Source organism: Onychomys torridus, chromosome 2 (genome assembly GCF_903995425.1).
Source record: "Onychomys torridus chromosome 2, mOncTor1.1, whole genome shotgun sequence".
NCBI lineage: Eukaryota > Metazoa > Chordata > Mammalia > Rodentia > Cricetidae > Onychomys > Onychomys torridus.
In genome coordinates, this window is record NC_050444.1 from 68,124,710 (window position 1) to 68,148,500 (window position 23,791).

Sequence of the window (23,791 nt, forward strand, 5' to 3'; positions counted from 1 at the left end):
TTTAGCAGTCAGGGAAATGTACATTAAAACTGCTGTGAGTTTCCATCTCATCCCAGTCAGAATGGCTACCATCGAGAAACCAAATGACAATAATTGGTGGTAAGAATGTGGAGAACTGGAAACACTTATCATTCACTTTTTTGGGAGTGTAAACTAGTATAACCACTACGGGAATCATTGTGTAAAACAAAAAAAAAGAAGAAGAAAGAAAAAAAAAATAGAACTACCATATGACCCAGCCATACCATTCCTGGGTAGATTACAAAGGACTTTGTATCTTAGCACAAATGCCCTGGTGTATCCTTCAGAGAAAGTCACTGCTGGTTTAGCAGACAACGAGGGGTTAATTTCCTCAGTCAAAGGTGGAAAAGTCAATATTTCAGGGGGTAAGAGTAGTCGTACATCTTCTGTTGAGGGTAGAGAGACTACTTCCTCAGGTGTGATAAACGCTTAAGAATCTAAGGGTTCAGTTTCAGCTTCAATGGAGTGGTCGGACATATTCCCATCCCAAGTGACAGGATCCCTTTCTTTACCAATTAATACCATTTAACTCTTGACACTCTCTGAGTCTGGGACTTGAATTTTCACTTTATTTCAGCCAATCTTATAATGAGGGATTCAGTTTAATTTTCCACAACTTGAGCTCTGTGGAAACTTAGAAACCTTTAGGCTGTTCATGCCCATCTGGAGCCTGTCTATTAATCATTCAGTCCATTGCTGTCTTTCACTGTATTCTGAAGTACTAGAAACTGGTTAATTTTATCATGGAGCTCATTCTTTTCCATTGTCAGTTTGTCTAGAGATCCTAGGAGCAACTGACCAGTATCATAATTTTCCTTATTTTTCCACAAATTGTCAAAAGTTTTATATACAGAGTCACCAAATCTGTTGCCTCTCACAGCTGGTGAATCATGATAATCAAATGCATTTGTCTCCTTAACTTTGAAAAACACACCAGGGACTTTCAGTATTCTCTGAGTGTCTAGGAGAGCTTCAGTAACTGTAAGTGTTGGCAAATTGGAAAGCCTTTTCCATATTCTTAACAATATTCAACCTTATACTCTGTTCCTCTTGAACCCCACTCCTGGTACCAATTTCTGTCTTAAGTAGGGTTTCCATTGCTGTGATAAAACAATACAACCAAAGCAACTTGGGGAGGAAAGGGTTTTATGCTTCCACCTCACTGTTTTTTATTAAAAGAAGTCAGGACAGGAACTCAAACAGGGCAGGAACCTGGAGGTAGGAGCTGATGCAGAGGCCATGGAGGTGTGCTGCTTACTGGCTTGTTCCACATGGCTTGATCAGCTTGCTTATAGAAGCCAGAACCACCAGCCCATGGGTGGCCCCACCCACAATGGGCTGAGCCTTTTCATATCAATCACTAGTTAAGAAAATGCTACATAGGCTTGCCTTAAGCCTGATCTTATGGAGGTATTTTCTCTGTTGAGGCTCCCTCCCCTCTGATGACTCTAGCTTGTGTCAAGTTGACTTAAAACTAGCCGGGACAGCAGAGATACTTACACATTCATGTTTATAATTGCACTATGCACAACAGCCAAAGTATGTAACCAGCTTAGATGTCCATGAGCAGATGAATGCACTAAAATATAGCCTGTGTATACAGTGGAATTTTGTTCAGCTGTATCATGTAGGAAAATGGATATAACTGTAAATCATGTTAAATGAAGTAAGCCAGACACAGAAAAAGAGATGCTTTCTTTCATGTGAAAGCAGGATTTTAAATATGTGATCTGGATTTAGAACAGAGACTGTGAAGATGTGAAGGATCTTAAGTGAGAAGGTAATAGAATACCTGTGACATAAAAAGAGACTATTTGTGAAGGTAAAGGTGATGAGGAGAGGACATGGGGGATGAATTGCAGTATAGTGTAATGATACATATGTGTGAAAATGCAGTAATAACATTCATTGCTTTGTATACTAAAAATATTTAAAAATTGAAACTAAGACTTAGTTTAATTAAAAATATTTTTACATTTTTATTTGGAGTGTGATGTGTGTAAGAGAAAAATGTGCCACTGCAAATGTGTTTAAATAAAGGACAATGTAAAGGAATCCATTTTCTTCTACTGTGTGGTTTCTTGGGGATCAAACTCAGGTTCCCAGAATTGATGGGAAGTACCTTTAGCCACTGAGCCATTTTGCCAGTGATTTGTGTGTGTGCAGGAGTGTCTATGAGTATGAGTGCATGTGCATCACTGTGTGTGAGTAGAGCGCAAAGGACAGCTTTGGGGAGTTGTTTTTCTCCTTCCACCTTGGGTTCTTGGAATCAAAAGTCAGGTTGTTAGACTTGCATGGCAAGCACTTTTATCTGCTGAGCTATCTTGCCAGCCCAGAGACCTATTTTAATAAAAGAGGAATGAGGTGCAGGCTGGAGAGATGGTTCGTTGGTTAAGAACAAATGCTGTTCCTCCAGGGGGCCTGAGTTCTATTACCAGCACCCACATCAGGTGTGCACAACAACCTATTATAACACCCTCTTGTGGCCTCCTCAATCACCCATATGCACATGGCATATACTCACACAGGCACTCTTACATACACATGAAGAAAAAAATTTAAAAGGGGGAATGAGGTAAACCAGGAGCTGGATCTATTTAATAATAAAGTCAATTATAATTTTAAGGGGAGGTCAGGCACTGGGTATTGAATCCAAGGCCTTGCACGTGCTAGGCAACTGCTTTACCACTGACTATATCCCAAACCCTTGCTTTTTTAGAAGCAGTCTTGCTGTGTATCTCACACTGTTTTGGAATTTGGGATCCTCTTGCTTCTGCCTCCTAAAATTACAAGTGTACACTATCACACTTAGTTTACAGACTTGAACTTGTAAGAAACGAGAATTAAGATAATATGTTTATGATAATATGTTTCCATTTTAATTTTTCACAAACTATATTACCATGTCATATAATAGCAATCCTGTATTCAGCCATCTGATTTAGACTGGGAAAACAGAATTTTAAAATTCACTCGAGATAAATCTTTGCCTGGCTAAGCATTGTGTTAATATGATGTTTATATTGTCTAGTGACCTTTCTTGTTGAAATAGTAATAAGAGAAGCCCTTCAGCATTGGCTTTTTTAAAATTTCATCATACACTGACCTCTTTGAAAGGAAAACTGCAAAATGTATTTTTCACGATGTTCTTTAGATTGTAGACATGAAATCAAGAAGCATAGAACTTAATGCTTTGGGCTCATTTACAATTATAAATTTAATCTGTAAATTAAATGCAAAGACAACAATAAACAGCAAAGTGCAAATTAATATAATATTTGGCATGACAATATATGTTTCTCTTTCATTGTAGAAATAAAATGGCCTTAGGTCTGATTTTATTTTTATATCTGTTTCACTGTTCTAACTGCAGTGATAATAAATGCTGCAAGTGTCTGTTCTCATCAGTAATGTTTCAAGATAGTATTAATGACCTCAGGGCTTGTTGGTAAGTACAGGATAATGAGATCTCTTACCTAACCAAAACATTTGCTTGCAAGCATTCCTCAAATATCAGTTTTAATGAGATGTTTTGTTTACTGCAAGATAGGGCTAGTATTATACTATTATTGAAGTCTTTACTAAATGGTTTTCTAAACCATTTGTTGCTAGAAGTGAGAACAGAAAGTGTCATTGAATATTATAGCCATATATATTGCTGATGAATGTTTGCAAGGTTTTCTACAAAGAAGGCTTGCATGGAATCAGGACACCTGTAGTACTAGCTGTCTTGACTCTACCAGCTCTACATTGCCCTGTGATCCTGTGTTTTAAGTTTTACTTGTACGTTTTTTGCTGTATACATACTTGAAGCTGTCTGTGTGTAAAGTGTGCCACAAGGACATTTAACCAGAATGAGCATTTCACACAGCTGTAGAAATAGTTGTGAAAGCTTTGTAATGCTTGTGGAGATGGTGGTTACTCAGGATTCAGAATGTTTATCATTGTTGATAGATTATCTTTGGAATGAAAATGTGTATGTAACTCATAGACTGCTTTTCTCTTCTTTGTGACCTCTTGTGTGGGAAACCATTTAGCAAATCTATTTTTCTGGTACTACCTCAGGGTCCAGAATAAAACAAAACAGCTAAACACAGCCCTTCCTAGAGTAATGAGAGATACTAACAACAACCTATAGACAGATTGGCATGCATCTTCAAGGTGTGCAGAGAGAGCTATGTGAGAACAAATGAAACAAACCCCAATTATGTAAAGGGGAGGACTTGAGATTACATGTGGAAAGGATCTTTGAATAGGATTTTGAAGGATGAGTGACAGAAGAGAGGTGGGTTTAACTAGGCGGAGAGAAGAGCTAAAACTCTTTGCCAAAATCAGCATAATGATTATCTTTCTAACAGTATTCTTTCTCTTTTCTTGAATTCCCTTCATATTTGGGTAGAGTTAAGTTAAACGGCTGAACTCTTAAGAAGAATGAAAATATTATTTCAATTTATTATTATTATTTATGTGTATGAGAAAGTGAATGGTAGATGTCAGAAGACAGCTTTTTAGAATTGATGCTGTCTTTCCATCTTTTATGTATGGGTTTTGGGAATTGAGCTCAGGTGAGCAGGTTGTGTGTCAAGAGCCCTACTGAGCCATCTCATTGGCTCTGAAAATATTTTTTCATAATGATCAAATTATCATCATTTTATAATGATCAAATTGTGTTAGTTTGTTAAGATGCAAGTATACTGATCGCAGCAGCAAACTTTTGAAGCAGCTGCTCAAGAAAAGCCTGCTGTCCCTGAGTTAAGAGTGTAGCTATCACGTTAGTTTAGGGTCCCCAAACAGCACACCTCCTCGTAGAGCAGGACACGTTCTTCTCTTAGCAGTGGCATGTGACAGCATGTACAAAGTACTGCCAGCCAGTGGAAGCCCACTAGAGCCTTGGTTAGTGTTCAGGGCTTTTCCTGAGGATCAGTCACCAGCCATTGTATTAGTTAAACATTGCATCACTGTGACAAGCATCTGACAGAAACAAGTTGAGGATTACTGTTCTTAGCCTTAATGAAGGGCTTAGTCTGCTCAGAGTTTAGAGATTGTAGCCATCAAGTTGGGGAGGTTGTGGCAAAGCATCTTAAATGGGTCTCTCCCTCTCCCTCCCCTCTCCCTCTTCCTCTCCTCCTTCCCCTCCCCCTCCCCTCCTTGCCTCCCTCCCTCTCCCTCTTCCCCTCCCTGCCTCCCTCCCTCCCTCCCTTTCTCCCTCTCCTTCTCCCCCTCTCCCCTCTCTCTTTTTTTCTTTCATTTTACTCTGTCCAGATCTCTAGAACTTAGGACAATAACACCCACATTCAGGGCACATCCCCCACCTCTACCCCAAATCCTCCCTCAGAGGTGTGCTTTACAAATCTCCTAGGTAGTTCTCAACAGGTTGATGATCTGATCTAGATTAACTATCATAGTCTATAGGCTTATGGTCCGTAGAACAGCTGAGCTAAGGACTTACTGCCTCCATTCCAACAACAACAACAAAATAGATCTCTTCTGTAAATCACATTATTAGTGCCAATGGTCTGGTCAAATTGGTACTATGTGACCCAAAGCCTTATACATACAGAAACATTCTTATCAGAGAGCATATCCTAGAGGCTCAGCACTCACATCCAGTCAAGGACAGTTACTCTTGGGAATATGCTGTGTTGTTGAACTCAGGCTTGCTAAGTACAGCACACTAGCCATTTAGGAAGATAGCTTTCTTCTGGCCTGCTGTCTACCTAGCTACTCCCTTTCTAGATATAATGAACCTCCCAGGTCTCATCATTGTTGGCCATTCCACCTAACTGGACTTTTCCCTTGCCACTGAGTAATTGGATCACTTACTGTGTTGTTCATTCAGCAAGCAGTTTTTAATGCTGCTGTCAGGCATAGGGCTCTGTGGTGGATTTCAGAATGGGTATGGGTCTCTGGCCCCACAGAAGTTATATTTTCTTAGAGGTGGAAATAATAAAAGCATTTCTGGTAAGTTAGCCTCATTAGAGGATATGGGTGTATATGTGGGAAGATGTCGGTGACAGCAGATACTTCCATAAACGGGTTGTTCCTAGAGTTGAGCCACAAAGACCTAATAGGTACAGTGGACATGTAGCTAGTTTGCTCATGTGGCTGGCATATATAAACTGTTCCTGGAATAGTCTACCCCATAATAGTTAGAAGGTACATGTCTTAGAGTTTGCACAAGAGTGAGTAGAAAACCAGTGGCTCAATATGAATCTATTTCTATTAACTTCATTGCTACAAATCTACTGAAATGACATTTCTAGGCTGTATTGTGGCACTATTTTCACACATTGCTCCCCAATGCCTGTGAGGGGTGTGAGGTGTGTGTGGACATCTAGTTTAGGGCCAGTAACAAGTATAACTACTTTGTTTGAAATGGGAGAGCAAATGCTTGCCTTGTCTAGATGAAACGATGTGTAATTCTTTTCTAGGAAGCAGCTTTGGGGAGGGCAAAAGCCTAGGTTGAAATTTCACTAAGTTACCTTGGCTTCTACGTATATGTGATTCTTGGACACTCTAAGAGTGATAAAAGTTTGTTATTTGAGCAGTACATAAGTTGTGTTATAATAGATCAAGTGTCAATGTTGAACTTTAAACTGAACCTTGGGGTTCTTTTTCCTAATAAAATTTTGTTCTTTCTCCAGCATTACAGTGTTTCTGCCACCTCTGTACAAAAGATAATTTTACCTGTGAGACGGATGGTCTCTGTTTTGTATCAGTCACAGAGACCACAGATAAAGTTATACACAACAGTATGTGTATAGCTGAAATTGACCTGATTCCTCGAGACAGGCCATTTGTTTGTGCGCCATCTTCCAAAACTGGGGCTGTTACAACATATTGCTGCAATCAGGACCACTGCAATAAAATAGAACTCCCAACTACAGGTAAGTTGTTGTATTAGCATCCCTATCTTTCCTTCAGGATGCTAAAAGAAAGCTTTGGGTTGGGGAATTTAGCTCAGTGGTAGAGTGCTTGCCTAGCAAGCGCAAGGCCCTGGGTTCCATCCTCAGCTCAAAAAAAAAAAAAAAAAAAAGCTTCTAGACTGTCTACAAATTTAGAACTGCAAGTGTTTACAGAAGTCATCAATTCATCTTGTTGAAGGTAGAGGCAAAAAGTGACCTGTCCACAGTTACAGATTATGAGTAGCTAGGATCCTGACTCCTGGGTGTGTTGTTAGAGAAAACAGTGCTAGGAGACTCAGTGAGATCTGCTGCACAGGAGGAGCCTCTGCAAAGGGAATTCTAGAATCTCATAGGGCAGCATGTCCTTAGGGTTTCCTTACCTCGTCCTCAGAGTGAATTTCTCATTCCTTGTACTGTGTACCTACATCTTAACACTATCCAATCAATAAGCCCTATAATAATGGGCAGAAATCAAGTGCACTGAACAGTCTAGATGTTTTTGTTTTATGATTTTTTTTTTACTTTGTTTATGATCTGAATGATGTAATACCATGTACTTAATACTTTTTTTAAAGGTCCTGGAAGGGCTAGAAAGATGGCTCAGCAGTTTTGAGTACTCGTTACTCTTCCAGAGGGCCCAGGCTTGGTTCCCAGCACCCATATGGTGCCTCACAACTGTCTATGACTTGAGTTCATGGGATCTGATGCCCACTTCTGACCTCAAGCACATCATGCATGTGGTACACAAACATACATGCATATAGGTAAAACACCTATACACATGAAAGAATATTAAATGGTGCTGATAGAGCCAGTAATTTTAAGATTCTGAATTAAATAGAAATTTGCCACTTTCTCCAAGACCTAGATTCTTATTTTAATAGTCAAAGGAATATAAAATGGGGGGAAAACCTATATTAATGCTAGCAGAATTAATGGAAGAATGAATACCAGAAGAAGGAAGGAAGGAAGGAAGATAAAATAAAGGCATGGTGGCACACACCTTTTAACCCAGAACTCAAGGGTGCAGAAGCAAGAAGATCTCTTGAGTTTGAGGCCAGCTGGGAATACATAGTAAGGCCTGGTGTCTGTCTCTGTCTCTCTGTCTCTCTGTCTCTCTCTCTCTCTCTCTCTCTCTCTCTCTCTCTCTCTCTCTCTGTGTGTGTGTGTGTGTGTGATCAAACATTAAATTGGCATCTTGATGCTTAGACATCATAAACCCTAGAGCTACAGGAGTACTTCTACTTTGTTAAAAAAAAGAAACTTCTGTGACTATTGCTGTCAGTTTTTGTTTGCTTGTTTGTTTGAGACGGGAGTCCCTTGTAATCCAGTACTTATTTAGAGATGGACATCCAAAGGTTGAACTCTGACCTCCACATCTCCTGCAGTGTGTGTGTATGACACCAGACTAGTAAAAATCCTGTGCTTGCCTTCAGTGTAAAACTAGGGATGAGTTGCTACAGGAGCAAATGTTAGATTCTCCTTTCAGGAGCACCTCGTTCCAGTCCTCAGGGTAAACCCTGGTGCTCACTGTGACTGGCCCAGTGCTCAGAGCTCATGTTGACTAAAGCAGGAGGCACACCTGTAGCTCAGGAAAGAGGCACAGAAGGGAGCAAGCTAATGAAGCTCTCTGGTTAGACTCTGTGGCTCTACCAGCCTGTAATCTCTTGGTGACATTTATATAGGCATCTATAGTTATATTATATGGCAGAGAAAATGGTGATTCCTGAATTTCTCATTTCTATTGTTTGAACTTGAAATATTTAAGTGGAAATTTATAGAACCCTATATATCAGAACTTACCTCATTTCTGATTCCAGTTAGGAAGCAGCAAAACTGTAGCGAAGGAAAAGAGTCAGTGCTTCAAAAGATGTAGCCTGGATGGATAAGTTCAATTAGATGGCCTCCTGTGCTGTAGGCTACCACTTGTTAGCAAAGAACTTTTAGTTTTCAGTTATTAACTATAAATGAGAACATTAACCATTATTAATGATTATGTCAAGAGAACTAGTTGCTGTACAAATAGATTTGATGAGAGGTTGAAGATAGAGCTAGGTAATCCAAAATACTTATTAGAAATCCAGAAAATGACGGACTACAGAAAATAATATTAATCAAGATTAATGAAATATTTAAAATTATTAAAATTAATTTTCTTTAAAAAATTTTAAACTACAATTATTTATGTGTGTGCATGGGTCTGCATATGCTGTGTGTGTACCACTGTGTATGTGCGACTAGGAAGAATGTTTACAGCTGACTTGCACACACTGCCCTAGGAGAGCTCTTGAAACACAGGAGACCAGATCTGTCTGGTCAGCCCTTATAGAGGAAATCCTCAAGCCCTGCCAGTTGCTACTTTCCAGCCTCCTACCATGTCTTCTCTCTGAGTGTGTACACTGTATCCAGTATACACATGACTGTATCCATAGGAACTAACTATAGGAGGTTGTGTGGGGGAGAGGTTCAGGCACTGGTGTGTTTAATCAAATAGAATATGGATTTTTTTTCACTAACAGTTTTTATTTTTTAACATTTATTTATTTGTTTATTTTGTATATGTGTGCTGGTGTACATGTGCCACAGTGTGTATGTGTGTGCATGTATGCACACATGTCAGAAGACACCTTGTAGGAGTTAGTTTTCTCCTTTGTGGTTCCTGGGGATTGAACTGAGGTTATCAGACTCAGTAACAGACATTTTTCCCCACAAGCCACCTTGCTAGCCTAGTATAGTTTTTAAGCATGGGAAAAAAGTGTCAGTGCATTTAATATGGGTTACCTAAAAAGGAGGAAAATGTTCAGATTTTCCACTTTATTCAAGTATCATGGGGAAGTGAAATATTATTAGTTGCCACCAAAATTCTTAAAGTAATCCAAGACTTTTCGTATACAAAGGTAACAGCTGTCTTCAGGCAACTAATTAAATATGCAGTATATAAAGATTTAAATACTCTTTCTGAAAGAAATTGCTAGAAATAGAATTCTATATGATAAGTTAATCTAAATGAAGATGTAAAGAATGAAAAATATTGGTAAATGCCAAAAAATTATGATTAATAAACTTTTAAATATCATATTTCAGATTATAATATCACATTCTCCCTTCCCTTTCCTCCCTCCAAACCCTCTCATAAACTTTTCCTGATCTCTTTTAAATTCGTGGCCTCCTTTTCTTTAATTGTTGACACATATGTGTGTTATTAATGTGTTTTTGAAATGAGCAAAAATTATTAAGAGTTTAAGAAAATAATTGGTATGTAATTAAAAATACAATTGGCAAAAATAGTTTAGAAAGAATATGTATGCACAAACTATTGTAAAAAGAAGCGTTTTTAATCCCAGTGCTAGAAGGCAGAGGTTGGAGAATCCTAAGTTTGAGGCCAGCCTGGATGAACTATATGGTAAAACTCTGTCTCACAAGAAAAGGGGTGGGAGGGTTTAAAAGTAAAAATAAATAAATGAACAAATAACTAGAATAAAAAACAAAAGCAAACAAGGAAGTGTTTTGGTTTTTAAAAGTTGATGAAAATGTATATACTAAAAATATGAGCCTTTGCAAGATCATGAGGAAATAGATAATTTGTAAAACCTTTATTAACCATATTTTGCCCTTGCTATAAACCTGCTATAGACTTGGAATAAGAAGATAAGACCAAAGTGCTTTATAAAAAAACGAGTTGTTGGAAGTTGTTTCAGATGATTGGTTCCTTTAGTAGTTTATGGGAGGTGACAAATGGGGAGGGAGGTCTAAGATGCTGGTTAGCTGACCAACCCAGTGATGCATTAGAAGATAGTTGGGGATGCACAGGAGAGTAAGGGGGGACTGACAGAGCTGAAGGTCCAAAGGGGAGGGGGCAGGGAGAGAAGGCAAGACGGGAGAGAGGGCGGAATGGGGAGAGGGGACAGAACGGGGAGAGAGAAGATGGAATGGAGAGAGAAAGTACGAAATGCGGAGCTTTTCTGGCCTTGAGCCCTGTGTGATGAGGCTCTAGGACTAGGTGATAGCAGTGAACACTTGGGAAAATATGGAGGGTTTGGAAAATGTGGGTACCACCTACAGTGTTTTTGTTCTTGTTGATGTTTGTTTCATTTGAGGACCTTTTTCAGAAAAGCAGTCCCCTGGCCTCGGTCCTGTGGAGCTGGCCGCTGTCATTGCTGGTCCAGTCTGCTTCGTCTGCATTGCACTCATGCTGATGGTCTATATCTGCCATAACCGCACTGTCATCCATCATCGTGTGCCAAATGAAGAAGATCCATCCCTAGATCGCCCCTTCATTTCAGAGGGCACCACCTTAAAAGATTTAATTTATGATATGACAACATCAGGATCTGGATCAGGTGATGTTATTGTTTACCTTTTCTTAAGAAGTCTTAATCACTTTTGCCAATTTATTTAATTAGCTGGTTGGGACATTTGGCTTAATATGTTAAAACTTTGGGATAGTGTGAATGCTGTTCTAGATTGCAGCCTAATGAAGGTTGTTGAACTTGGTGTCAGTCTGACTACATAGTTTAATGTAGATAAGTTGGAGTTTGCTTTTCCCATTGAAACAAGTAAGTCACTTCCACAGTTGTATAAACTTCAAACCATCCTCTCTTATAGAATGATACTTGGCTTTTCTGAGCGTAGGAGGCAGAAAGTAGGACACTTTTTGTTTGTTTGATTTTGGGTTTTTTTGAGACAAAATTTCTCTGTATAGTTTCAGCTGGTCTTAGAACTGTTTCTGTAGACCAGGCTGACCTCGAACTCACAAATTTGTCTGCCCTACCCAAGTGCTGAGATTAAAGGCCTGCACCACCACTACCCAGCTAGGACACCATTTTTATAAAGATAGAGCTGACATTAAGAGATGCAGTTACCATGCTGCAGTTCTGGGACTGTTCGCCTGGAATTTGGAAGGCTATTTGCCGTTTTAATGGTATGAAATTGTTATTTTAATGCAAATTTGTGTGTGTGTGTGTGTGTGTGTGTGTGTGTGTGTGTGTGTGCGCGCACCTGCCGGCCTGCTAGCCACAGTGCACATGTGGACGTCAGAGGACAACTTGCAGGAGTTTGGCCTCTCCTCTACCATGTGGATCCTGGGGAACAAACAAACTCAGGTTTTAGGCTTAGTGGCAAGTACCTTCATCCACTGAGTCAGTGGGCCAGTCCAGTTTATTGTCTATTTTTAAAATTAAACTATTGCATTTTTAGTAACTTTTTACATTTAAAAGAAAATTTAAAAATAGTAATTCTATTAGTGAATGGACTATGATGTTAGCTTTTCTCAGTTTTGTTTGTTGATTTTTGTGAACTCAGAAATAGACTGGCTGATTGCCAGGATCATCCTAAGGTAGCTTTTTGCATAATAATATTTTACTTTTAAACCAAGGGAATTATGTTTTGTTATTTCTTGCCTGTGGTTTGGAAGAAGACTAAGAGGAATATATGTGCTTTACAATTTTGGGATTTGATGTGTGGCTAGTAATCAGTACGTCTAGATTCTGACACCAGCTCTATGACCTTGGTCAGTCTATCTCCTCTTTGGGCTCATGTTTCCTTATAGAAATATAGAACAGATACTTTTGGTAAAAATGCTTAAAAGTGGTCTACTGAGGTCTTGAATGTGGCATACTATCATTTGAAAACTATTGATCAGTTTCAAATAAGGGCTAAATTTGTGGCCATAATGAAGATTTGGAAACAAAAATCTGGCTGATTTTAAAATAAATGATATTAAAACAAATGTTGAAGTAGGAGTTGTGACTGAGGAATAGTGTAGTTCTCAAGCTCACTGTAATATTAGACGTCTTTACTTAAGGAAATTAATACATGATGGTATATATGCATGCCTGCTCACTCACTAAGTGTTTGAGGAACCTGATTCTACTTTGGCCTTTGGTGAAAATGTGGCAATGAATACTCAGTAGTGTGTTCTTTTTCTGACTGCTAGAACACATGGAAGCTTGCACACAAAGCTCCCAAGAGGGACTCCTTAGTTAGTCCCCTATGAGAGTGAGGTAGTGAGAGGTTGGATTGGGCTAGAACAGCGGGAGTACTGGAGATATGACACACTTTGGGAAGGAAAAGTAGATGAAAAGTATGTGAGGACTTTCCTGGTTTCTCCATTGATTCTGAGTTAATGCAAATGGTTCTTAAAGAAAAGTTTCCTCACAAGGGATCCTGGTCCATGTTAAGTAGGAGACAAAGTTGCAGAAAACTAGGGTGATTACAGACTATTAATTAGTCCCTTGGATTTGTTCTCTTATTGCTGAAGTTACATCCAGGGAAATTACAACAGCTCACAGTCACAAGCCCACTGAAAGGATTCAAGACATTGCCATGTAGATGGCAGCTGATTCCTCTTTTTTTGTTTGTTTGTTTTTTGTTTTTTCAAGACAGAGTTTCTCTATGTAGTTTTAATGTCTGTCCTGGATCTCGCTCTGTAGCCCAGGCTGGCCTCGAACTCACAGAGATTTTGCTTGGCTCAGTTCCAAGTGCTGGGATTAAAGGTATTGCACACCGCCACCCAGCTGACAGCTGATTTCTGACAGAGGTCTGTTTATTTGCCTTTGCAATGTAGCTGTGTGAATTGGAGGATGGATTTACTCTTTGTCCATCTGGGGCCACCAGGAGTTGTTCTCTTGTCTGAGAGCCTCTTCCCCACCCCCATCATTTGCTAGCCCTGTGACCATACAGCTGCTGTCTCGTGCTTGAGTTATTCCATCATTCAAGGCAAAGCAGTGAGCAGTGCAATTCACTGGACTGCTATGCAGTCCCAATGAGACAAGAGGGGTGTGTGTGTGTGTGTGTGTGTGTGTGTGTGTGTGTGTGTGTACTTAATACATTGAGTTATGTCCAGATGATAGGGATTGGTCTTACTAAACATACTAAAGAACACTCACATAGGGCTTTTTTTGCACTGTGCAAGGAAAGAAAAAAAAAAAGCTTTGTTTAGGATCTCCTTGTCTATCCTAGGTGACAGTGTGCAGAACCCTCTCGGAACTCAAGAAAGGCAGTCTTTTTCCATGTTCATATTAAAGCTTTAACGCCACTCTGTGTAGGACTCACACCTGTGACTCTGTCTTGGCTATTCATAATTCCCTGAGAATTCTTTCACTCCTTGAGGAAAAGGTAAAACTGAATGGCCTTGGATTTGAATGCCCTTCTGTTTTAATTAATATTATGAGTATATTGGAGGGGAAGTTCTAGTTCTACCTTGGAAGGTACTTTTAATTTTCAGAACTGGAAGACTGAGGACCTAAGTTACAGTACCTCTGAATTTGAAGATAACCTACTCCCTCCTGCATTAATTTTAGTCACAAGTCATACATGTGCTTGTATTTGAGCTGCAGTTAGATTGTAAAGTAAATGGCAGTCTCTTAGTCCAGAGTCCTTAGAGCTTTTGCAGGTAGGTGTGTGGTCTCTTTAACACATGGTTGTTAAGACCTAATTTCCAGTATTGACTGCATGTGAAGCTGCACATTGACATTTCCTCTCAAGCAGTTTTAAAGGTATGGAAGATTAAAACAGAATGTAGAGATCTATAGTAGGCTTGCTTTTTTATTTTTTTAAAAAAATAAACTTTTATTACATTTATTTATTGTATGTCAACGATTTCTGCTTGTCCAGTGCCTTAATTAATTGTTACTGTGTCTGTGTCTTAAATCTGTCAGGCTTCTTCAGACTTCCTGTTTATGCTTGTTTTATTTCCTCCCTCCCTCCTTCCGTCCCTTCTTCTTTTAGGTAGGTTCTCTGAGGCTCAGGCCAGCAGTCTTCCTGTCGGCCTACCAAATGCTGGGATTATAGGCCTGGACTGCCATACCTGGCGTGACTTGCTTTTTGCTTATTACTTGCCTTCCAGATTCATCTCCTGAAATGAGCTCTTTTATGGCCCTACTCTTTTTCTCAGAGTAGTTCATATTTTTATGTGTGTGTGTGCATGCGCATGCACACACTCATGCATTTGTGTATATATGCATGAATGCCATGTGTGTATAGTGCTCTTAGAGACCAAAAGAGGGCATCAGGTTCCCCAGAGCTGAAGTTAGAGGTGATGATAAGTGTTGGGAACACCCACCTTGACATGGATGGGTATTGAGAACTGAACTCAAGTCCTCTGAAAGAGTAGCAAGTGTTACCTTAATCATTGAGCCATTTTCTCCAGCTCCTGAAATGAACTCTTTAAGATGCTTTTATAGAGAAATGGTTTTTAATTTTTACTTGTCACTTGATATTTTTAACAAACAATGTTACTGCATGTGTAGCACTGTGTGCGTGTGGAGGTCAGAAGCTGACTCAAGTGAGTCAGTTCTCTCCTACCATGTGGGTCCCTGAGGATCCAACTCAGGTCATCAGGATTGGCAGCAAGCCTCTTTACTCACTGAACCATCTGGCCTGCCCTTAAGAGACTTTTGATAAAAGTTGTGGTCCTGTACAAAGTTTTAAGAAAATTTAGTAAGTCAGTATTTAGAGTAAACCATATAAAATAACTGGGAATTGATTGTTCATAGTGCAAAAGCGCTCCTTGATTTAAATAAGAATTTTCCATATGGATCTATTTTTGGTTGTCGTTTTTTTAAAAATAGTCCTTTCAAGGGATTTAAAAATGTTCGTCGTATGTGTGTAAGTTTTTGTCTACATGTGTGTGCACCATGTACACGTCTGGTAGTCTTGGAGGTTAGAAGACAGTATCAGAGCCTCTGGAATTAGAGTTACAGTTGATTGTGAGCCACCATGTGGGTTCTGGGAACTGAACTCGGCTCCGCTGCAGCCGTGGATCCTTCTCTCTAGCTCCTTGTGGACCTGTTTTTAACTACTAGCCTCCTTGTACACAAAAGCAATGCTTTCTAATAAGACTGCTAACTGCTTTGTAGGAAGTGGAGAGTTGGTTAGCAAAAGAGGAAAAACCCATGTGAGAAAGGAAAGGTGGAAAGAAAGTTCTGACTGCTGTGGCTATAGTGTTTGGACTCCTGGGTATTCCAAGTCAAGAAGCAGAGAGTGAGTGGCTTCCTTTTACTGCCACTTTATTTATGTAGTTAATAAGTGTCTGTCTTAGTTACTTTTCTAGTGCTGTGTTTTAAACAGTAAAGCATTGAATTTGAGGCTCATAGTTTGAGAGTTAAGAGGCCATGACCATCATGGTAGAGAGCATGGCAACTGGCAGATAAGCATGGTGCTAGAGCAGTAGCTAAGATCTTACATCTTGATTGACAAGCAGAGGCTGAGAGAACTAACTGGGAATGGCATCACTGAAGTCCTTAAAACTCCCTCACCTGTAATGATACACCTCTTCCAACAAGGCCACACCTCCTAATCCTCCCAAACAGTTCCACCAACTGGGACCAAGTATTCAAATACATAAGCCCATGTGGGCCATTCTTTTGTTTATTTGTTTGTTTTTTGTTTTGTTTTGTTTTTTGAGACAGAGTTTCCCTGTGTAGCTTTGCACCTTTCTTGGAACTCATTCAGTAGCCCAGGCTGGCCTCAAACTCAGAGATCCACCTGGCTCTGCCTCCCGAGTGCTGGGATTAAAGGCGTGCGCCACCACCGCCCAGCTATGTGGGCCATTCTTATTCAAACCACCACACTGGCTTTTGAGTGTAGATTATGAGTGTCACACATTTTGTGTGTCTATAAATTACACAAGTAAGTATTAATATAGAACATGATGCACATTGGTATTTTACTTGTTAGTGTTAGTGTAATTTAAAAATGACAGTTCTTGGGGTTGGTAAACTACTTTCTATACAAGCATTGGGACCCAAATTCAACCCCCAGAATCCATGGTAAAACACCAGCATGGTGACACAAACCCTTGTAATTCTGGCAATGAGGAGGGCAGTCAACCTAGTCTGTTTGGTCAACCCCAGTGTGAGAAACATTCAAAAACTAAGGTGGCTGGTACCTAAGAAGGTTGAGTTTTGGCCCTCACATACATGCATACACACATGTACCTAATATACACACAAACACACAGTGCACACTCTCATGTACATACACACAATAAAACAAAGTAAAACTAAAATAAAATGACAACTCCTTAGTGGATGAGTGAGCGATGTTAAATTATTGACCCAAATATAGAAACTCTTAATTGTTATAAATACTAAATTGTTGTAAATCACTAAGTGAAGTATAATTGTTTTAAAAACATATACTTTAGAATAAGACAAGGTTGACTAGTTTAAAAAATACAACTACCTTGCTGGAGTAAGTTACTTTTTGTCAGTGGTTCTCAACGTGTAGGTTGTGACCCCTTTCACAGGGGTTGCCAAAGACCTCAGAAAACACAAATATTTATATTACAATTTATAATAGTAGCAAAACTATAGTTATGAAGTAGCAATGAAAATAATTTAACATTGGGGGTCCATCCCTACAACATGAGGAGCTGTATTAAAGGGTTGCAGCATTAGGAAGGTTGAGAACCAGTGCATTTCTTTCACATACTAGTGCTGGTAGGTAGCCAGGTTCTAGCGAGTACATTTCTTGCCTTGAAATGGTTTCTGTGGCATTTTTTAATGATTTAATAAAAGGCCAGAATTTACTTCTGTTTATTGTGTTCATATTCTTTTTCTCCTCCTTATAAGTAAAGCAGTTACTGGATTTATCTTTCTGAAATCAGATTTTGCAGCCATTTCACCTATTCGTGGCTGTGTTTTCAGAATCTTCCAGTCCCCTGCCCCCCACTCCCAATGGTCATCATGGGACCGTTGTCTTTAAACTCTTTATCTTCTGATGACAGCATATCTTTTCTTCCACCTTCATTAATATCCTCTCTCATAAGTGAGACTGGTACCCAAAAGACACCTTGTTCATTTCTTCATCTGCCTTTGCTGGATACTCCTTTGTAGCCACTTTCTTCCTTCTCTCGTCTTTCACCCTGCCCATTAAAGGAAAAGTGCAGCTCTCTTCCCCAAAGCTCTAGGCGGGTGTCTCGGATTCTTTTCCTTGTTTACTATTCGTTTTTCCCTTTTCATTCTCTGGGGTTGGGGGAGGCAAATGTAGTCTTTTTCCAATAAAGCAAGCCGTAAAGAGCAGGACCTGCCTCTGGGTTTGCATTGCCTGCAGTCATGTGTGAGATGTGGACTGTTGATGATTTATGATATACTTACTTTTGTATTTAGGTTTACCATTGCTTGTTCAGAGAACAATTGCCAGGACCATCGTGTTACAAGAAAGCATTGGCAAAGGTCGGTTTGGAGAAGTTTGGCGAGGCAAGTGGCGGGGAGAAGAAGTTGCTGTGAAGATATTCTCTTCTAGGGAAGAACGTTCGTGGTTCCGAGAGGCAGAGATTTATCAGACTGTGATGTTACGTCATGAAAACATCCTAGGATTTATAGCAGCAGACAACAAAGGTCAGTGATGTTTCCTTTCGTGTGTGTGTGTGTGTGTGTGTGTGTGTGTGTGTGTGTGTGTGTGCGCGCGCGCGCGCGCGCGCCACCAATTGAGCCATCTTCTCAGCCCCATTTCCTTACTTCTAGTGGAATATAACAAAGTCTAGAAGAGCTTTATTTTTACAGAGATGATTACTAAACACACACACACACAGAGAGAGAGAGAGAGAGAGAGCGCGCGAGCGAGCGCTAGAGAGCGAGCGCTAGAGAGCGAGAATATGCTGGATTAGTAGGTCATCTCAGTATAGACCAGCTTCCCTCACTCAGTCCTGTTGTTCCTGTGGTTTCTACATGCTAGACAAATGCTTTACAACTCTGCTGTATCTCCATCCACAGTGGCCTTATTTTTGAGGAAAGTAAAAATAATTTGTCAGTATATTCTGTTGTGACCTGGCAGGGTTAAATAATTCCTCAGTACTGTAAGGAAGGTCGGGTAAACCAAAGTGGTTTCTCTCAAATTGCCTTGCTACTGGAGCCACTGAACACTGCAGATAATGTAGTGCAGGTGTGAGATGGGTCAGGGCACATGCTCTAGAAGCAAGGAAGCTGCATCTAGAGTCAGAATGAGGGGTGACCGCCAGCAGTGACCTTAGACCCTGCTTCTGCTTCATGGCTTCAGTTAGTACCTTTATGCCACAATTCCTCCTCCAACACCTGTTGGGGACTTACATTGTGACCCAATTTTTGCCATCCTAGCCCCAAATCTAATGTATTTTCTGCTTTCCTTTTTTGTTTGTTTTTGGTTTTTTTGAGACAGGTTTCTCTGTGTAGCTTTTGGAGCCTACCCTGGATCTCGCTCTGTAGACCCCACAAGAGTGACTATCACTTGTATCTGGGTGAGACCTGAAGGAGGCCGTCCTTCTCTTTCTCTAATGGCAGGTGGTCGTATGAGGGGTTTTACAACTTTTTGCATCTCTAGTTTTTTAGTTTATTTTACTACCCATTAAATTTAGAGACTGTATTAGTTCACTTATGTCACTGTTGGGGCGGAATGCCTGGCAGGTGCCACTTTAGAAAGGATTTCACTGGTTCCTGAGGGAAGGCATGGTGACAGCAGCGGGAGGCGATGGTGGCGTGGCCTCTGCACTTGGAAGTAGAGGGTGGTGCCCGGCCCTGTGTCCTCTGCTGCAGCCATGGAGTAGTGCTGTCTGTATTGAGGGTGGCTTTCCCCGCCTCATTTCAACCTACGCACCACCCTCACAGACACACCTAGAGGCTTGTCTCTGAAGTGTCCAAAATTACAGTCAAGTAAACAGTTCAGATTACACTACAGGGCCCAGTCTGCTTGGTTTTCCTTGGTTTCCTAAAACACTCACTAGCCCTGTTGTCCACTTCTTAGGATCTCACATCAGGAGGCTTACAGTGTTGGATTGTGGTGGGAGCAGTAATGGATAGCAGGCCGTGATTATCGTGGCTCCTGACAATCCAGTATTGGATTGAAAGAGAGAAGGAAACTCAAGTAGTGAGACAGCTTGAATGCCCTTGGTTCTCACTTGCTGCGGTTTGACCGTTTAGTTCCCTCGCCCAGTTCTCGAGACAACATTTTTACTGTATTTCTATAGTTTTTGTTTATATTTTCTTTTGTGTTTTAAGGTTGCTGGAGCTGGCATTGAACTCATGATCTTCCTCACTCCATCCTCAATGCTGAGATTACAGTGTGTGTCAATACCAGCCTACTCTTATTTTTTACTATTTGCTTGTTTTCTCAAGCTTACTCTTCTGGCTGATTTGTAAGAAGGCTCTCATTCTGCAAACAGTGATTGCTCCCTTAAAGGACTTACCCAGAGATGTGATTTCAAATTCTACTGTCCTCTCATTTGCACTTGAAGTTTAAACCTCTTATAGGCTTCCATCAGGCATGTTCCAGGTTGCAACACTCAGGTGCAAACCACTGACCCTGTTGTGCCCTGCAGTACCATTTGTTCAAGCAGCAATCAAGTGGATGCTGTCATCTTGTGGTCACAGTGGGAACTGACTGACCCTATTGGCTTCATCCCATCCCTTTTTTCTTGATGAGGTACTAATGGGCAGAACCTAGACTTCCTACCCCAGTTCTCTTTTTCTTTATCTTCATCCTCTTGATTTGGTTAATTTTGCCTAGGCCAACCTTAAACAACAAAATAAAAAGATTTATTTTAAATTATATGTATGTGAGTGTATCTGTGTGTAGGTATGTGTGCTTGAGTACAGGTGCCCAAGAAGGCCAGACACATAGGTTCTCCTGGGGCTTAAGTTACAGGTAGTTGTGAGCTACCCAGTAGGGTACTGGGGACTGAACTCTGTTCTCCTCAAGAGCTGTATTTATTCTTAACTGTTGAGTCATCTCTCCAGCCTCTTGGACAGCTCTCTTTGTATGTAGAGCCTCTTCCCTCTTCCCTGGTTGGATACTTCAGGACATCTCCTTTTCCTGCCATGTTCTCTGTCTGTTGTGTTTTTGAGCCGTTTGGAACACAGTTATGGTGAACAGACATGCACATGAGCTAGTGATGTACCCATACCAAGAAAAAGACTCTGAAATGCAGGAAGAACAGTTTTTTAAAAAGAAAAAAAAGAGAAGAAAAAAAACTAGTATCACTAACCTCTTAAGTTCTTTTGGAAGTACCAAGAACTACTTAGCATGGGGCTAAAGAGATGGCTCAGAACCCAGGTTAAACTCCTGGCACTCACATGGTGGCTCACAGCTGTCTGTAACTCCAGTTCCAGGGGATCTGATACCCTTGTCTGGCCTCCATGAACACCAGGCACACAGGTGGTAAACAACCATACATGCAAGCAAAACACCTAAGCATAAAATACAATTTAAAATAAAGGAATCTCCAGATTCTGTAGTTCCATCTTCTTTCTTGATCTCATCTTCCCTCTCTGTCTCTATCTTTCCCTCTTTCCCTCTGTCTCTCTATCTCTCTATTTTTCTGTCTCTCTCTCGGTCTCTCTGTCTCTGTCTCTCTCCCCCTCCTCCTTCTCTCTTTGTTGTTTTGTTTTTCGTTGTTTTTTCAAGACAGGATCTCTCTGTGTAGCCCTGGTTGTTCTAGAACTCAGTCTGTAGACCAGACTGGCCTCTGACTAAGAGATAGAGCCTCTGCCTCCTGAGTGCTGGAATTAAAGGTATGTGCCACAACCTAAAAGATGCAGATCTTATTTTATGGGTTTTTTTTCCTTTTATTTATGGCTAGTAGAGATCAGCACATTTTAAGTTCTCATGTGCCAAACATTGTATTACCTACTTTAAAAAGAAATCTAGTTCTGTATTCTCTTTTAACATCTAAAGAGTCTTCAAAGTAAGTTGTTCTTATTGCATAAAAGAAGCACAAGTCCATTGAGAAACTTGTCCAAGGCCATGTAGTCAATAGCATACAGACCCTGGATTCCTGCCTGGGTCAGTATGACTTGTTTTAGTTAGGTTTTCTATTGCTATGGTAAAACACCATGACCAAAACCAAACTGGGGACATAAGGGTTTATTTCAGCTTACCTGTCACAGTCGCAGACCACATGAAGTCAGAGCAGAAACTGGAGGCAGGAAATGAAACAGAGGCCATGGAGAAATGTTTTTTTACTGGTTGCTACCCATGGATGGTTTGTCCTGCTTTCTTTTAGCCTCAGGACCATAAGCCTAGTGGTGGCACTGCCCAATGAGAGTGCCTCTCAGCCACCCCCCAGCCCCCCCCCCCCCAAGCCCATTGTTCATCAGGCTCATCCACAAGCAGGCTTAGTAGGGACATTTTCTCAGTTGAGATTCCTTCTTCTCAAATGACTCTGGCTTATGTCAGGTTGACATAAAACTAGCCAGTATATGACTTAAGGGTACATCTTTTACTGGATTGTGTTGTCTCTTGTTTTTCCATCTACTTCTAAGTTAAATACTATTTAACTAGCATCCTTACTGATACTTTGTTGTTTCCTTTGGGAAAACACGTTTCAGATGCATGTATCAGCTTACCAAGGAACTCTTAGCACCCACATTCCAAGTTGTTCAGGTTCCAAATCACCTTGGGTAAAATGAGGCTTAGTCTTAGACTTTTCAGCTTTCTCCTCTGACATGTCACTTCCTGTCTGAGCATCAGAGGTACCACTACTTTTGTTTATCTGAGTTAGCAACATTGGAATTATAAGCAGCTTGTCTGGCATCTTTGAGAACTGTACAAGTCTGTCGCTGAAGCTTGTCAGTTCTCACAGCGCTCACTTCAGTTTTGTCGCATGCTCTTCCATCCACACTGAGGCGGTGCTGGGCTCCCTGGATGTTTCTCATCCCACTCCTTGCTGCCCTCCTTCCCTCTTCAGAAGAAACATGGACCGCTAGCTGATCAGACCAGTACCTTCCTAGGCATTGAGGAGTCCCAGTGCTGCTTCTCTGTAGGATGAAGAAATCAACATGATTCCTTTTTCTTAAATGAGTTATTTATCCTTGCTTTAATCTCAAGAATAGGGGATACACTCCGAGGGTCTGAAGTATATGCACATAAAAGTGTGGAAAGACTGAATACATGAATGTGAAAGAGAGTCCTGGAAACTGAAGGTGACAAGTTGCAGTTGTGTGATGGAGATGATAGTGAAAAGAGGTAACTGCTTGAGTAGACTGTAAGCACTGATGTAAAATGTATGTCTGATCTGCAGACAATGGCACCTGGACTCAGCTGTGGCTGGTGTCGGATTACCATGAGCATGGATCCCTTTTTGATTACTTGAATAGATACACTGTTACAGTGGAAGGGATGATCAAACTCGCTCTGTCCACGGCAAGCGGGCTTGCCCATCTTCACATGGAGATTGTTGGTACCCAAGGTAACACTTTCTATAGTTTCTGTTATTTAAACTTAAGTTTCAGTGAATGTAATACATATTCAGAACTTGAAACCTAACTGGAGATATGTAGCTTTAAAAAATTTGAATGTTTTTCTAATAAAAATCTCAGAAATCTAGAAATTTACTTAGAGATCTACAAACAAACAACCTTTTCACCTTAGTTTTTTAGTTCTTAGATTTATGTTGTCATAAAAGATGTATGACATTTATGAAGATTTAAACAGAAGTTTGTCCCTTTTGGCACAGTGATTCACTGAGGTTAGTGGTAGCGTAGTTGTTAGAGGTGGTGTAGCTCAAGTGCCTTCGCATTGGGACAGGTGAAGCTTTGGGACCTAAAGATGCATTGTGACTGGTGTCCCTTGTTAAGCAGTCATGGCTAACTCTTGGTTTCCAATAGGAAAGCCAGCTATTGCTCACAGAGATTTGAAATCCAAGAATATCCTGGTGAAGAAGAACGGAACCTGCTGTATCGCAGACTTGGGACTGGCCGTGAGACACGATTCTGCCACAGACACAATTGATATTGCTCCAAACCACAGAGTAGGCACTAAAAGGTACAGTTAGGAATAAATGGTTTTAATAATGCCTTATGTCAACTTCTTTTCTTTCCTATTTTATATATGTGTCTCAACTCAAACTTGGTCCTTTATTAGACTGTTCACAGGCTTTTAGCGTCTTGGCT

General features: G+C 40.4%; 1 protein-coding gene across 2 annotated transcripts in view; it reads left to right on the top strand.

The window, feature by feature from the left end:
- Positions 1-23,791, top strand: part of Tgfbr1 (transforming growth factor beta receptor 1) — a 61,726-nt gene that overhangs the window by 25,827 nt on the left and 12,108 nt on the right. Inside the window, exons 2-6 of one of the 2 annotated variants that reach the window (XM_036178451.1) lie at positions 6,666-6,908; positions 11,024-11,266; positions 18,038-18,268; positions 22,921-23,088; positions 23,507-23,663. In XM_036178451.1, the coding sequence (XP_036034344.1) occupies positions 6,666-6,908; positions 11,024-11,266; positions 18,038-18,268; positions 22,921-23,088; positions 23,507-23,663 (1,042 nt within the window). The remainder of the gene's footprint in view (positions 1-6,665; positions 6,909-11,023; positions 11,267-18,037; positions 18,269-22,920; positions 23,089-23,506; positions 23,664-23,791) is intronic. The other variant, XM_036178453.1, reaches the window with a different exon arrangement.